The sequence below is a fragment of the Melospiza melodia genome, chromosome W (assembly GCF_035770615.1).
Source record: "Melospiza melodia melodia isolate bMelMel2 chromosome W, bMelMel2.pri, whole genome shotgun sequence".
NCBI lineage: Eukaryota > Metazoa > Chordata > Aves > Passeriformes > Passerellidae > Melospiza > Melospiza melodia.
Genome location: NC_086225.1, coordinates 13,185,783 through 13,202,146, shown reverse-complemented (window position 1 = coordinate 13,202,146; position 16,364 = coordinate 13,185,783). Strand labels below are relative to the sequence as shown.

At 37.8% G+C, this 16,364-nt stretch overlaps 1 protein-coding gene across 1 annotated transcript in view; it reads right to left on the bottom strand.

Moving 5' to 3' along the window:
* LOC134431468 (zinc finger RNA-binding protein-like) overlaps nt 1–16,364 on the bottom strand; it is an 81,667-nt gene that overhangs the window by 5,184 nt on the left and 60,119 nt on the right. The window contains exons 10-17 of the mRNA XM_063179480.1: nt 15,485–15,604; nt 14,371–14,516; nt 13,815–13,977; nt 11,419–11,624; nt 11,022–11,172; nt 9,436–9,577; nt 3,318–3,415; nt 2,427–2,522 (exon numbers count right to left, since the gene is read on the bottom strand). Coding sequence (XP_063035550.1) covers nt 2,427–2,522; nt 3,318–3,415; nt 9,436–9,577; nt 11,022–11,172; nt 11,419–11,624; nt 13,815–13,977; nt 14,371–14,516; nt 15,485–15,604 — 1,122 coding nt within the window. The remainder of the gene's footprint in view (nt 1–2,426; nt 2,523–3,317; nt 3,416–9,435; nt 9,578–11,021; nt 11,173–11,418; nt 11,625–13,814; nt 13,978–14,370; nt 14,517–15,484; nt 15,605–16,364) is intronic.

The following is a 16,364-nucleotide window of genomic DNA, read 5'->3' as shown; positions in this document are numbered from 1 at the left end:
AATTGGTTGGAGAGTTTATTTCTCATTTTTCAGAGACAAGAGCAAGACAGGAAGCACTTTTAGAGAGAACTGAGACACCTAGGCCTGAAATCTCTCATGAAATCCTCATAGGCAAACTCAGGAAGTATGGACTGAATAAGTGGACAGTGAGGTGTATTGAGAACTGGCTGAAGGGCAGATCCCAGAGGGTTGTGATCAGTGGCACTCTAGTTGGAGGACTGTCACTAGTGGTGCTTTCCAAGGTTCTATACTGTGTCCAGTATTGTTTAATGTTTTCATCAATGACTTGGACAAAGGGGCAGATGCCTCCTCAGCAAGTTTGCTGATGGCACAAAGCTGGGAGGAACGGCCAATACCCCAGGGTGCTGTGCTGCTCTTTAGAAGGACCACGACAGGTTGGAGAGATGAACAGAGAGGAACCATCTGAAATTCAACAAAGGCAAGTGCAGGGTCCTGCATCTGTGGAGGAATAACCCCCAGGCACCAGTACAGGCTGGGGGTGACCTGCTGGAAAGCAGCTCTACAGAGAAGGACTTGGGGGTCCTGGTGGACAAGTTGCCCATGAGCCAGCAGTGCCCTTGTGGCCAAGAAGGCCAATGGCATCCTGGGGTGCATTGGGAAGAGTGTTGCCAGAAGGTCGAGGAAGGTGATCCTGCCCTTCTGCTCAGTCCTGGTGTGATGGAGTGCTGTGTCCAGTTCTGGGCTCCTCAGTACAAGAGAGACATGGAGCTCCTGGAGCAGGTCCAGCAGAGGGCTATGAAGTTGATCAAGGGTCTAGAGTATCTCTCTTAAGAGGAAAAGCTGAGGGAATTGGGCCTGTTCAGCCTTGAGAAGAGGCAACTGAGAGGGGACCTCATCAATGTCTGCAAGTACCTAAAGGGTGAGTGTCAGAGGATAGAGACAGGCTCTTCTTGGTGATGCCAACCAATAGAACAAGAAGCAATGTGCAGAAACTGATGCACAGGAAGTTCCACCTGAATATAAGGAAGAATTTCTTTATTCTGTGAGTGACCATGCACTGGAACAGGTTACCCAGAGAGATTGTGTAGTCTCCCTCACTGGAGATAGTCCAGATCCATCTGGATGCAGTCCTATGCCATGTGCTCTGAGATGACCCTGCTGAAGCAGGGAGGCTGAACCAGATGACCTACTGTGGTCCCTTCCAACTTTACCCATTCTGTGATTCTGTGACACATCATTTCTGGCTGTGCCTTAGAACAGATATTATGAGAAATAAGAAACAACATTCCTTGTTCTTCATCTATGTGCCTGCTGTGTGTTGCAATATTTTAAAGGATGCTTTTTTAAAAGTATGTCTGGGTTTATACTTTGGCTACTTAGTAAGCAATATTGAGGGTACTTACATACTTCTGAGCTTCTGTAAAACTATGTTTGTACAGTATATCTTTCATGAAGTATAGCAGAGAAAGCAGATTTTTTTAAACTTTAAATATTTTAAAAAGCAGAAATAATTGCTCCACATTTTTTCTGGTCAGCAAGCTTATTACAATTGTAAAACATTTCTCATTGAAATAATGCCAACTATTATAACTGTCTTGACAATGTTAGCACTCTTCCTGCCAAAACTGAGAAGTCTACATTAGGAAGCAGCACAGTGCAACAGGATTTGGTCTATGAAACAAAAAAGTCGAAGTTGAATTTACCTCCACATATATACGCTTTGGAGATTTTGGTTCAGAATAACTTTGTGCAGTCCACAGATTGAACATTTATTAATATTTGGAGCACAAGTTGCACTCCTGGAGAGCATAACTTAAGATAGTCAATGTAAAAGAATGCTCCAAAACCACTCAGCTGCAAGAATTGAGATAGGTAACCAGTTACAACCTAGAGAGCTGTGTCTAAGTGACACTGATTAAAATGCCGATGGTTACACATCCACAGACTAGTACTGTGGTATTTCATCTTGCAGAAACAACATATTAATGATTGCAGGAATTGCTGTGAATTATTCTTTCAAGCAGCTTTTCTGTTATCACAGAGCTATCTGGGTACAGCTGACATTATTTTCTACCAGTTTCAGTAAAGTCCAAGCAATTCAGAGCAGGTTGTAAGTAAAAAATAGATTATTTGATACAGAGTAAAGGAAAAAAATGCTAAAATATAGAATAAGAATGCTACTCTCAAAGAATTCCAAAAACAACAAGAAATTTCATTTTGAAAAAACATTTTCAGCTCCACATGGCAAAACCACAGAAAATTAAAATTTTAGAGGTAATCTGGATCGTTTGTTGGGGAAAACCAAAAAATCAACCAACCAACCAACCGCCCAAGCAAAACCCTACATTACTCCTTTTAAAAACCTAAATTTTAAATCTGTAGTAACACATTCCCATGCTTTATTTGCAGTGGATTAAAAAAACCCCAATGTGCATTAAAAACTCATTCAAAAGAACATTACTCACCCAGCTTGGAAAATCAGACCAAGTTGGAACCCGCTGACAGAGGTCGCGAAGAATACGTATGATAACCACACAGGACTGCAGACCATTAGCTCTAGCCTTGAGAACAATACAAAATCAAATTAATCCCAGCAGATACAGCAAATAGGACTTGTTGAAAGACTAAAACACTGCTGTTCAATGGAAGCTCAGATACAAGACCAAAACAAATAATTCTACAACTTTATTCTAAGAGCTGCCATTTACAGCAGTATTTTATACAGGGTTAGTAATTTAAGGTGATAGAAGTCAAAGTGCACAGGTCATACAAGAATAACATTTCTTGATCCCCTATACACTTTGACCTATGTTCACCTGTAACAATAAATACAGTATTTTTCTATATTAGAAATAAAGGTCTAAGAAATAGGTATAGAGATGGAAAGGTGAAGGGAATCTGTTTCGTTTCTTTATTGTGCCTTTGACAGAATGCAAAGTCACTAAACCAAACAGTTGCTTCTTGCCTTTCATTCCCTACACCTAAAGAAATAGGAAAAACGTCTTAAATCTAAACACAAAGCTTTAAACAAATATTTCATTATTTAAAGCAAAGTTACTCTGCAGCCTTATGGAACATATAACAAATATACAACATATGATCACCCCAAGTGAATCAAGCTTGCCACATTGCTTTCTTCATGACCAGAAAAAGAAAAAAAAAGGTCAAATGAACAATAACTGCATACAGCAGTTCCTCTCTACTCAACCTTCTACACCTAAATTCAGGGACCAGAAAAATATTAAGTATTATTAGCATGAATAACACTGAGTGTTTTCATCCAGTTAGACATTTATATTACAACTGAACTAATCTCTCATAAGGCTACAAGAAGAAAATAAAATTATGTTCCCTACCTGGAACCACTTAGCGTGGCGTAGAGCAGCCAGAGCGTCAAGGCATTTTTGCCTGTCCAAGATGTCCGGTGGGTCTTTCACCATACCCGAGGTTACATCTAAAATGGATTGAATTGGCAAAATGCAGTGAGGAATGGGTGTTTGACCATTTAAAGTAGCTTCAATGCCACACATGCCATTTAAAGCTTGAACCCATGAACAACAAATGCAATTGTTCAATAAAAGTAATTCAATTAGTATTAGGGCATTAACCCAGTATGAAGATTGTAGAATCATATTAAACTTTAGCTGTCATGTTATTTTCAAATGCATTGCAGATTATGCAAAACATGGTACTTCTTTCTTTAAGCTAACACTGGAAAAACATATATCCCCTAAAATTGAATAGAAAAGGAAAAATGAATGGACACAGTGCACCAGCACAGAGACCACAAGACAGAAGGAACACTAAAAATCCACTTAAAGTAGAAATATTCACACTTAGTTTCATGAAAATTTTAATGGTCACATGCTATTTGGGACTTACTCTTTTTAAGAAAAGCTAAGTATATTAAAAAAAAAAACATTTAAAAGCACTAGATATTTTGTAATGTTATTTTTATCATACTTTAAACTTGAAATGGAAAATATTATGCATTTTAAAATACCTGACTAAAGGAATGTGAAATCTCTTCAGTTTTAAGAGTTCCATTACTTTTTAATATCCTCTCTTACTCATATAAATTCCTCATCCATTATATATGTGTTCCAATATCATTCAGGATGCAAGGAAGGATCTGAATAGGGACTGCTTTACTTATGATTCATCAAGAAAAAGAAAAGCCAAGAAAGAAAAAAACAAAGCAGACTATCTGAAAGAAGGGCCAGAAGGAAAATCTGGGGAACTACAGGCCTGTCAGCCTGACCTTGGTACCACAGAATGTCATGGAGCAGATCATCTTGAGTGTCATCATGCGGCACATACAGGACTACCAGGGGATCAGGCCAAGCCAGCATGGGTTTAGGAAAGGCAGGTCCTGCTTAAATGACCTTATCTCCCTCTATGACATGGTGATCCACTTAGTGAATGAGAGAAAGGCTGGGGATCTTGTCTACCTAGACTTAGTAAAGCCTTTGACACCATTTCCCAGAGCATTCTCCTGGAGAAACTGGCTGCTCATGGCTCAGACAAGTGCACGTATTCTTGAGTAAAAACCTGTCTGGACAACCAGCCTCAGAGTGGCGGGGAATGGAGTTACATCCAGCTGGCAGTCAGTCACTAGTGGGGTTCCCCAAGGCTCAGTACTGGGGCCAGTCCTGTTTAATATCTTTATCAATTATGTGGATGAGGGGATTGAGTGCACCCTCAGTAAGTTTGTAGGTGACACCAAGTTGGGTGGGAGTGTTGATCTGCTCAAGGGTAGGAAGGCTCTGCAGAGGAATCTGGACAGGCTGGATTGATGGGCTGAGGCCAATGGTATGAGGTTCAACAATGCCAAGTGCCAGGTCCTGCACTTGGGTCACAACAACCCCACACAGCACTACAGGCTGGGGGGAGAATTGACTGGAAAGTTGCTTGGCAGAAAAGGACCTGGGGCCATGGTTGACAGTGGCTGAACATGAGCCAGCGTGTGCCCAGGTGGCCAAGAAAGCCAATGACATCCTGGATTGCATCAGCAATAGTGTGGCCAGCAGGACTAGGGAAGTGACTGTACCTTTGTACTTGGCACTGGTGAGGCCACACCTTGAATCCTGTGTTCAGTTTTGGGCCCCTCAAAACAAGACAGACACTGAGGTGCTGGAGCGTGTCCAGAGAAGGACAACGAATATAGTGAAAGGTCTAGAGCACAAGTCTTATGAGGAGTGCTTGAGGGAGCTGGAGGTGTTTATCCTAGAGAAAAGGAGGCTCAAGAGGGACCTTAGCACTCTCTATAACTACCTGAAAGGAGGTTGTTACAAGGTGGTTGTTGGTTTCTTTTCCCAAGTAACAAACAATAGGACAGGAGGAAATGGCCTCAAGTTGTGCCAGGGGAGGTTTAGATTGGATATTAGGAAAAATTTCTTCAAGGAAAGGGTCGCCAAGCATTGGAAGAGGCTACCCAGGGAAGTGGCTGAGTCACCATCCCTGAAGGGATTTAAAAGAAGTACAGATGTGGCACTAGATGCGGTGGACTTGGCAGCGTTAGTTTAACAGTTGGAGTTGATGATCTTGAAGGGCTTTTCCAACCTAAATGATTCTATGATTTTATTATTCTAAAATATGGTAGATCTTTTATGTTTAAATGTTCAGAAAATGATTAATTACAAAGCAGATTGCTTTGTTACTAAAATAGAAAAGACCACAAGACCCTTTTGGAAGTGGTTTAAATCAGTGAAACTGGAACCACTGAACAATATGAAACGGTATCTTCAAGTTACTTTAAAAATTGTAGGAATATAATGTAATGATCACTTTTAAAAGTATTTTGTTTTACTAATTATGAAAATGGCTACTGTGACTAGTGCCAAAGTATACTGGTAGCATAACTGGTGATACACCAGACAAGATGAAAAAAAAAAGCCTTCACTCAATGGCACTCATTTCACAGGATTTACTCCAGCAAGATTTAAAGTTAGGTAACTCAGAGAATAGAAGTTATATATATAGTTGCATGAAACATGCCAGCAAGTAGGGATGATGCAGAGAGCTCAGAAACCACCTATTTATACACAAATGCAAAATAAATAGTAGGATACTTTAAATAGTAGGATACTTTAGAGAGAACTAAAAAGCTATGAATGAACATAGTTCTATAACTTTGCAAAACTTAAATCTGAAGTACTCCATTCAGATTTGGGCATTTTTTTATAGGATAGTCCCATTGCTCTACATGGGGCTAAAAGGGGGAAGATTTCAAAATAAGAACAAAGTTAAGAACATAGGTATCTTCTCAAACAGATGTTTAAAATTATGTACTGTATATTAAAGTGGAAAGAAGAATAACTGAACCAACAAGGTATTTACACAGCAAATGAAGACATTTAAAGGGGCATTTCATTTAAAACAAAACAAAAATCAAACCAAAACTTATACAAGAGGGGTGCCAGGTAAGATAACTGATGAAACAAGTAAAACTTGGATATAAAAAGACAAGGAGTATATTTAGAGGGAATGCACAGCAGGAAAATAAGAGGCAAAATAAGACTAAGAAATTAAAAATGTGTCTCTTCTGTCCATTAGCCTAATCAGTCTGTTTTTACAGTCTTTTTTTAAAGCTACTATGCAAATAGATTATACTGTGCAGACTTTAATCACAATAACTCACTACATAATTTGAAATTCCAATTACTTCTAGCTCCAAAAAATTCAATTTGGAAAACAATTTTACTAAAAAGAATTACAGTTTAAGTGCACAGAAAATAATCATACACAGTGCTGGAAATGTCAGTCTAAAATGTGCTACTACTAGGTATCATATGAATATCCTTGAAACTTAAAAAGACTAAGAAGTTGTAAGACACCTAATTGAGCTGAGAATATATTGACTGGAAAAAATGTATCAAGGAAACTTGTAATACTTAATCTGTGAATTTTTGCATCTGTTTTACATTTTAGGATTAACCCCTTAAATAGTCTTTAAATAAATTCAGATGCCTAACCTACCATCCTGTTGAGCTAAAACAAAACCAGTTAAATTAATTTACAAAATACAAGCACAAATTCTTACCTTATATAACTTAATTTATTACTACCCTAAATATAAGGGGTTAATCTTCAGTTAGACATTCTGTGTCCACACTACTTCGTCATTAAAAGTTAACAGGCGTACCAATTTTACTGTGTTTTATTACACAGAATGCAATTTACCCAGTCAACTATTTGAAAACTAGTGTGAACACTGCTTAATTCTAGGATAAAGACAAAAAGAAAAAAACCCAAAGTAACAGTAGGTCCTAGGACTGTGCGTCCAAACACCTCCTTTGTAAAGTATGGCAGGTGTGACACTGAGCTTTAGAAAACCTTGGTCAAAAATCCTTCTGATGTCTTGGTAGCAACCCCTGACAGGAATCAAGACCCTTTGCTAGAAAGCTTAGGACTGGGGCTGTTAGCTAAGGATAAAAAAATAAAGACATGTGCACATATATATATGCTTTTATAAATATGTACACTTTGTCTGCTGAAGGAAAGAATCCACAACTGGGTTAGAGCCCTTTGAATATATCCAATTTGGTAAACTGTCAAATGCACAATACTGTAAGGAACAGTAGCTATGTGGTTAACAGTTTTATTTCACACTAGTTTTGGTTTGGTTTTTTTTAGCTTTTTATAATGTAATGGGATTATTACACATCAAACATAAAAAAACCAAACACATACTATTACTCTGCAGCAAAAAAGAAGAAGTCTTCATAATAAGGCCTCCTTTGCTGCAATAATTTGCAATTCAGTCTTTTATTTGCTCTAGCTTCAAAAGTGAACTTTTTATACTGCTCAGTGTCTTGAAAAGAAATCTAACTTGATTTTGCTTGCCTAGAGACAGCACTCCAGCAGTGAATAAACTCATTTTAACTCAAGTGTCGGTCAGACAAAAGTACAGATATGTTTCCTTTAGGTGGCATAAATTAAGAGTTTGATCATAATAATTTGAAATTTGTTTTCTTTTTAGTCTACATCATAGAATTTTAGGCCAGAAAATGGAAATTTAGTATTGTGGCAGGATCAGTATTGCACCTTTTCACAGTATGTTAATAAGCAAACATGGTGTTTAAGGTTAATTTAATTTAATGCTTAATGTACTTTAATAATCAAATATTTTAAAGAATTCTTTATGAGCTTAAATAATACATGAAGCCTCATTCAGCACAGAAAATTAAAAGTCATGTTACACTTAAGATTTTCAAAAAACGAGTAAACTGATTTGGTGTGATAGTATATGTACAAAGACTTTATAACTAGGAATAATATGTAAAGCTCAAAAATCATGTACAAAGCACTCTTAAAGACTCCAGAAGTCATCCAAACTAGAGAATGCATCTTGACATTTTTCTTTCTGATTATGTAGGATGACTTTGTTAACACAGCTTGCTTACAATGCATTAGTCATAGCTACAGAACATTTACTAATGCAATATAAAAATCTGAAGTAATGTAGAGGGCATGTAATGATGAGATGAAATTTAAAAAGTCTCTGTGGCTTATATAAATACATATATACATGAGCACAAGTATACATACATACAATTTTTTTCAACCTGCATAGAAGTGTTAAGACAGCCTCAGATTTGCTATATGTAGGTTCACTGTCAAACACCAGAACCCTGTTTGCCATGATCTCTTCAACTATGAAAATACAGGATTAAAAGGAAACAAAAGTTAGTTTTATCTGACCCAAAAACAAAAGGAACCAATGTACTGTAAACATTATTCATGCTTGTTGGCTTAAAAGCTTTTAAAGCTTGGAAAGCATTACAAAACAGACCGTAAAGCAACATTGCTGGCACCAGAGAAACTGTGAACTTCAGAAATGTAATTTTATTTACAAATTTCACTTTCTGCTGCAGATGAAATGACAAAGCCATTTCTTATTTTCCTAGTCTGAGTTTGCCAGTTGGATAGAAGACTGGTTGCAATATCAGGAGCCTAAATATATTCAAAAATAACTCCAGGCCAAAAAGCAACCTCAGAGTGCTGGAAACAAAATTACATCTTCTTTTAAAATTATAAGCACTGTTACCATCAAAAATACAAAAGTACATTTTAGGTGGTGCTGCTATTTGGAATATGTCAATGATGGTAATACTGATCTAGCTAAAACTTGAAAATGTGATCTTTCTTTTAGGGTAGGACTGCATTTTAAAGCCAGTTTATAGCCACTTGTTATAAAATAATTAGTTTTACCTAAAATTTTATAAGAGGGGTGAAAAAGAATCAAGTTTGTACCTTTTCCAGAAAGCTGAAGTTGGACTTCAAATTAGAATTTTAAAAAATTAAATGCATCATATAAGCATTTTTTATAGGAAATTGTTCTCTACCGAGACTGCTTGTTGAAAAACAAGGTTTTGATCAAGTACTTTAGTTATGCCAGCATGTTGCCTTCTAGGGCCTCAATGCTATCTTAAGCAGAATAGATAGAAGCAACATCTTTAACAACTTCCCAACCTCTATCCCTCATGTTCTCCTCCCGAATGACTGGAGATGTCAGTGTGATAGTAACTTGCATTTTGGGTTCCACACATGAATTTAAAATTATTGCTGCTTCTGGGACTGCACACTTGATATCATATTTCTCGGGGCTTATTACCTAAATATCAAAAAAGAGAAACTTCCATTAGCATGTGGCCAAGAAAAGTAAAGGGAAGAAAATGGATTTCATCATAGCCTTTTTTAACAGAAAGGCAGAAACGCAATATAATTATATGAAGCAAATACCTGTGTATTCAAAGAAACAACAGTATACACAATTAATACATATATATATGGACTTGCATACTGTTTCCAAATCATTAATGAAAACACACAGCAGTTGCCAAGTGTGCAAATGAGAAAAAAACAACCAGGTGAAATTCATATAAATAAGTAAATTACATAACAAGAACCTTGACAGCATTTGAGATAAATAAAAGCCTCAGTGGCACTTCAAATGCCAGTTGAATGTTTTTCTTATTGGAACACAGGAGCCTTTAAAAAGCACCAAGATGCAGAGGTGGTTCTTCAAGCTTGCAGTTACAAGTTGAGTACTGAGTCACATTCTATACTTGGCTAACACAACATCCTCTGATGAGAGCAAAGGACAAGATTAACACCAGGGGGAAAAAATAGTAAGAGTAACAAGGTGGTCACTCAGAATTTCTTCTTGGGACTAGATTTATTAACTCTAAATATCCCCAAAATAAAGCTGTAGGCACCTTTATCGCCTTCTTCCACAAACTAGAGGAACAAGTGAATTCTCCACAAAGCCAGACCAAGATGTGCAGGTTTAAAGCTTTCTTCTGTTATTTCAAACAAGAGCAAACCCAAGATTATTTTCTAATTATTCTGATCCTGCTAATGCTTCTACCATGCCATGGATTCTGTTGAGCATTTTACCAGACTGCACTGAAGTACTAATGCTGTGAAAAACATCCTATAGCAATACTAGACAGGCTTTGTTCAGTAGAGAGTACTCAAGCTAAAAACTTTATTCTGTACTTTCATTTATTGTAGAAATACAACAAATGGTTTATATGAATTTTGCTGAATGGTTTAAGACTACATGTACTTTTTTTTGAAGGGCCAAATTAAAAAAAACACATACAAGACTTAGTTAACTACTTCTGGGACTACAAAGCGCTGACACATACAAACTGGAAACAAGACGAGTACAAAGAGACTGGCATTAATGGAGAACTTTGACCTTCAGGCAGTGCAAGCTTCCTGTAACACCGCACAAATTATGTCTATCGCTGCTGGTAACTGGATAATAGTCTTTCTTCCGCTCATTTCTATTTCCCAGTTGAAGGAAATCTATTAAATTGTGATTGAAACTACACTGCTAGCATAAGCACCTAGACACTTGTATGGATGTAATATACAGAAAGCAAAACACACAGCATAGTCCCTGAATTCAGACAGAGTCAGAAAATGAAAAGAAACTGTACCTGACCTATGAAATGCAGCACAGTCAGCCCGACAGACATTTGACTTGAGGACAGACTTTTATAGTATTTTTACCAAAATTCAGATCCAAAAATCTAAATATTACTTACTGCAAGTTGTTTGGGAAGACTTTCAGCAATAAAACCAAGTAACATCTTTGAAGGCTTCTCAGCACATAACAAAACAAGATTGACATTTCGGTCTCCACGGAGTAACAAACCTTTAGCCAAAACGCCCACCCGTAAAACTCCTTTCAAAGCTCTGTGAATTATAGTTAAAAGCTGCATTTAAAATACTATAAAAATCATAAAACTAAACATGAAGATAGCAAAATTAAATAAAATAGCAGTATTCCATATACTCTTGAAGCCACAGTGACATATGTCATATTAAAATCCGAAGGGAACAGACTTCCTGAAAGCACTGATAACAGTACAAGGAAAAACATAAAATGGCTTCAGAAAGAAGTCGTAAAATTCTTTAAAAATAAGAAGGAAAAAAAAATACCTGTCTTTACTGCTGTCTTTTTTGTCATCTCCCTCTTTGCTCTTGCTTTTTTCATGGTCAGTCATATTGTCAGAAACAAGTTTCAAAGCACGCTCAGTAATAGAGACAATTTTTTGGACTGCTTGAAGTTCCTCCTCTGTTGGATATATAGCTGCATGTTTGGTCATCACATAGCGGTCATCAGAGGAGTCAGAGCGGCGTAGAGGCTAAACAGATGAAAAAGCACATTTCTGAAATTTGGGTACACAACAGGTAAAGGCAGGTGACTGTTCTGTTCTCATGAGGCCCCACCTGGAGTACTGAATCCAGCTCTGGCAATCTCAACATAAGAAGGATGTGGACCTACTGGAGCAAGTCCAGAGGAGGCCACCAAGATGATCACAGGGCTGGAGCATCTCTCCTAGGAAGACAGGCTGAGAAAACTGGGGCTGTTCAGCCTGGAGAAGAGAAGGCTCTAGGGAGATCTTAGAGCACCTTCCAGTACCTAAAGGGGGCCTAAAAGAGAGCTGGAGAGGAACTTTTTACAAGGGCATGTAGTGAAAGGACAAGGGCTTTAAACTGAAAGAGAATAGGTTTACATTAGATATTAGGAATAAATTCTTTACTGTGAGGGTGGTGAGGCCCTGGAACAGGCTGTCCAGAGAAGTTGTGAATGTGCCATCCCTGGAAGTGTTCAAGCCCAGGTTGGATGTGGCTCTGAGCAACCTGGTCTAGTGGAAGGTGTCCCTGCCCATGGTAGGGGGTTGGAACTAGATGACCTTTAAGGTCCATTCCAAACCAAACTATTCTATAATTCTATTATATACTTTCAAGTTCACAGGTGATGTGTGACCAAAAACCAAACATGGCTAAACAACAGAATATTCAAACCTCAAATTATTGAGATGTAAGGAAACATAAAGTATCCTTAATAACTTACCCTGATCACAATCAATCATATCTGTAAAAAACATGAGATGTATTTAAAAAATAAATTGGGAAATCCCAGGATCAAAAGTACCTCCCCAACATAAATATCTATTGTCTTTCTGTTAACTGGAAAATACTTGCATACTGCCATAAAATAAAGTATCCATGATTACTTTCATAGAATCACAGAAAAATTCAAATAGAAAGGGACCTCAGGAGGTCCTCTAGTCCAGCCTCCTGTGGAAACCATGGTCAGCTATAAGACTATATCATGTTGCTCAGAGCTTCATCCAGTTGGTTCTTGAAAACTGCCAAAGAGGGAGCTTCACAACATCTGTGTGGAGAAAAAAAGAAAAAAAATCCTGTATTCAGTTTGCACTTTTTTTGTCTCAGCTTAAGCTGGTATATCTCACCCTCTCACTGTAAAGAGCCTGGCACCATTATCTTTATAACGCACTGGTATTAGAAGGCTATTACATCCCACTGAAGCTCTCTTCTCCAGCCTGAACAGGCCCAGATCCCTCAAGTCTCTCCTCACAGGGCACACTACAGACCCCTGATCCCAGCAGCCACACCTGCTGTAGTTTATCAGAATCTGTCTTGTACTGGAAAGTCCAAAACTGAATGCAGTATTGCAGTTTGGGTCTCATGAAAGTGGATCACTTCCTTTTATCTACTGGTTATGCTTCTGTTAATATCACCATGGATGCTATTAGCCTTGCTTGCTGCCAGGGCACATGGTTGGTTCACATTCAGCTTACTACCATCTGCCAAGAACCCCAGATGCCTTTCAGCAGGGCTTCTATCCAGCCCTTCAGTGCAAGCAGTTATGCCCTCCCAAGTGTAGCATTAGGCATTTGTCCTTGCAGAATTCCATAAAGTTCCTGTTGGTCCATTCTTTCAATCTGTCTAGGTCATGCTGGATAGCAGCCCTACCCTCAAAGGTATCAACTGTTCTCCCTACTGGAACCAATTCAGTTTCATGTCAGCTGCAAACCTGATGAGCACGAACTCACTCCATCACCTTTCAGATCATTGATGAGATGCTAATGAGAAAAATCCCGGGATAAACACATGCAGCACTGCACTTGTTTACTGACCTCCAGGTAGAGTATGGCCCACCACTAAACCATTATCCTCTGGGACTGATGATCCAACCACTTTTTATCCATACATTTGTCCACAATTAGATAAATAAAAGTATAATGCAATTAAATAAGAAGTAGTACACAAATCCAGAGTGACTTTTATTTCAGAAGAAACAATATTTGTCTTCAAGGCATCCTTTTGTCATATAAGTGGGCTTATTTTGAAAGCGGTCCAACTATAGAGTTTCATTAGAATAATTTTTTCTTCACTTTTCTATATGCTTTATTAAGAAACGCTGGAGACAACTGAAGTAGCACTGAATAATTTATAGTTCTTAACTGTGCGTCTTGGTAAGCATTTTCTTCTTTCTTTTTTTCCCCTCAAGCTAAGAAACTCACGGCTGGTCCTTGGGGCTGAGGAGGCATTCCTGGCCTAACTCCCAGCAGGCCTAGAGATCCTGGAGGACCATGAGGATATCCTCCATCTGGTATTCTGCGACGGTCATCCCAGTGATGCTGCTCTTCCTCCATTCTCCTCCAGTACATGTCCTCTTCATATCGCCTGAAGTACATCAAAATGTCCTCTTTATATAGCAGTTAATACTTCCAACCATTCTAAATAAATTCTTGGATGTTCTCACTAACTCATTTCTAGTAATCAAGAACAAATACCAATGAACTCCAGAGGGTACCTAAAATGAATGGTTATTTTGAAAGCAGGTCTGAATTCATAGGGAATAATTCTAGTGAGTCTACATTCCTCAGAGAGATTGAACAAAAAACCCAAAACAAAACAAAACAAAAAAAAACCCTGAGGGATAATGACAACTTAATTTAAAACAAGACAGTATAGAGCTCCCAAAACAAGTATTTAAAATAAGTCATTACAGATGAATAGTTTTAGATAATCTGACTGCAACTTTGTCTCATTTGCTGATAAAACAGAATGCATTACCTCATTTCCATCCTCCAGCGTTCTTCCTCTTCTCGCCTTCTCCAGTATTCTTCTTTCTGCATCTGTTTCCTCATCTTCTCTTCTTGAATTTTTCTTGCTCGAATACTGGGCTTTACTTCTACTTGTAAATCTGGGTTTACTTTTTTCTAGTTCAGAAAAATAACAAATGAAATGTTGGTTTGCCTCTTATCATCTCAAGGTTATGGAGTTCTTCTGACATGTTTAGCACACACTACGAGTCTATGATAAAATCAAGGGGAGTAAAATGCAGTTTTAGAACCGCACTGAAAAAACAGCTGAAGAAAAATCTGTGTCTGGTATTTTAAAGGAAAGAAACAGCAATGTACTACATATAGCATGAATTCCTTTTTCAGCTATGTGAGAACAAAACTATCTAAAATTAAAATGCTGCATGAAATACTAAGTAATTTGCTGTTCATTCTGTAGCAGGATGATTACAATATAGCCTGAAAAAAAACCATTTCATCTTAACTACTGTGCGCTTCCTGATGCCCTGTTCCTGAAGGGTCCCTCATACTGGACCATAATCATAAGACACTAAAGAAATTTTTCTGGCAATTTTTTCTTTCCTCTTCTTTCATCCCTTTCATGATTATGCAGGCCCATTGTATCTCCTGTGACCACAGTAAATTCTTTTTATATAATCTTAATAATAATGAAAATGCACACCATGTGTCACTATAGGTGTCTCTCCATTCATGACTAAAATGTCTGCAAATACTTGTTTCTCAAATGTCTCCATAAGGGGTTTATGTGGTTTATCCTGCCAAAAACATTGACCCTTTGAAATTTATGGTAAGCAACAAAGCACCTACTATTGCTTGCACACACTGTACAATATTTTAATGTTGGAAAAAAAATGCCTGAAAGCAATGTTCAGAATGTTTAAAGCAACACCCAAACAAAAATGCAGTTTCAGTCTGCATTACAACTTTAAAGACTATACTCCCTCAGAAATATATTTCTCTAGCTTTTTTTATATGCTGTTTAGTCAGAGCACCTACTTCTGACTAGTCTTTAAATATAAGAACATGTAATCAGTCAGCTGTCATCTGGTAGACTTCCAGATAAAAGTATTAGCATTTTTACCAACCTTATACTGAAGTCTGTGCCGCCTCCCTTTTAAGTGCATCTCTTTGGCATTAGGATCATTAAAACTGCATTCACAAAGTTTACAGTGAAAGCGGATCACCTTTCCTTCATCATTTCTTACCTGGAAAATAAAAGTTATAAAACACATTTACTTTTTTTTTAACAAAAGCTGATTTAAAAATTAATCGAATTCAGTGACACTGGGTAATGTCTACCCATCTCAAAACATGCTTAAAACTTCACACAGGAACTGAAAAAAGGCAAAATAGAACTTTCAATTCTGACAGACACACCATGGTGTTTGGTAAGGAACAAAGTTCTTCAACAGCTTTAAACTTGAGCCCGAACATAATGAGTTGAATAATTACAAACTATGAAAAATTTGCATCATATTTCATCCACATATCTCATTCCACCAACATGAAGAATGCCCCACTGAGGTCAAAAGAAACATGCACAGTACAAAAATGTAAACATATGCACAAGCCTTTGCAGGTTCAGTGCCTTATCACTCTTATCTTCAAGAAGGACCCAGGGAATTACAGGCCAGTTAGCTTCACCTCAATCCCTGGGAAGGTGATGGAGCACCTAATTCTGGACACCAGTTCCAGGCACATTAAGGACAAGAAAATCATCATCAGTAGTCAGCATGGCTTCACCAAGGGAAAGTCATGCTTGTTCAACTTGATAAACTTCTACAATGAAGTGACTGGCCTGGTAGATGAGGGGAGAGCAGTTGATGTTGTCTACCTGGACTTCAGTAAGACCTTTGACACAGTCTCACCATAATATGCTCATAGACTAACTGTTGATGTAAGGGCTGGATAAACATACAGTGAGGTGGATCAAAAGCTGGCTGAATGGCAAAGCCCAGAGGGTGG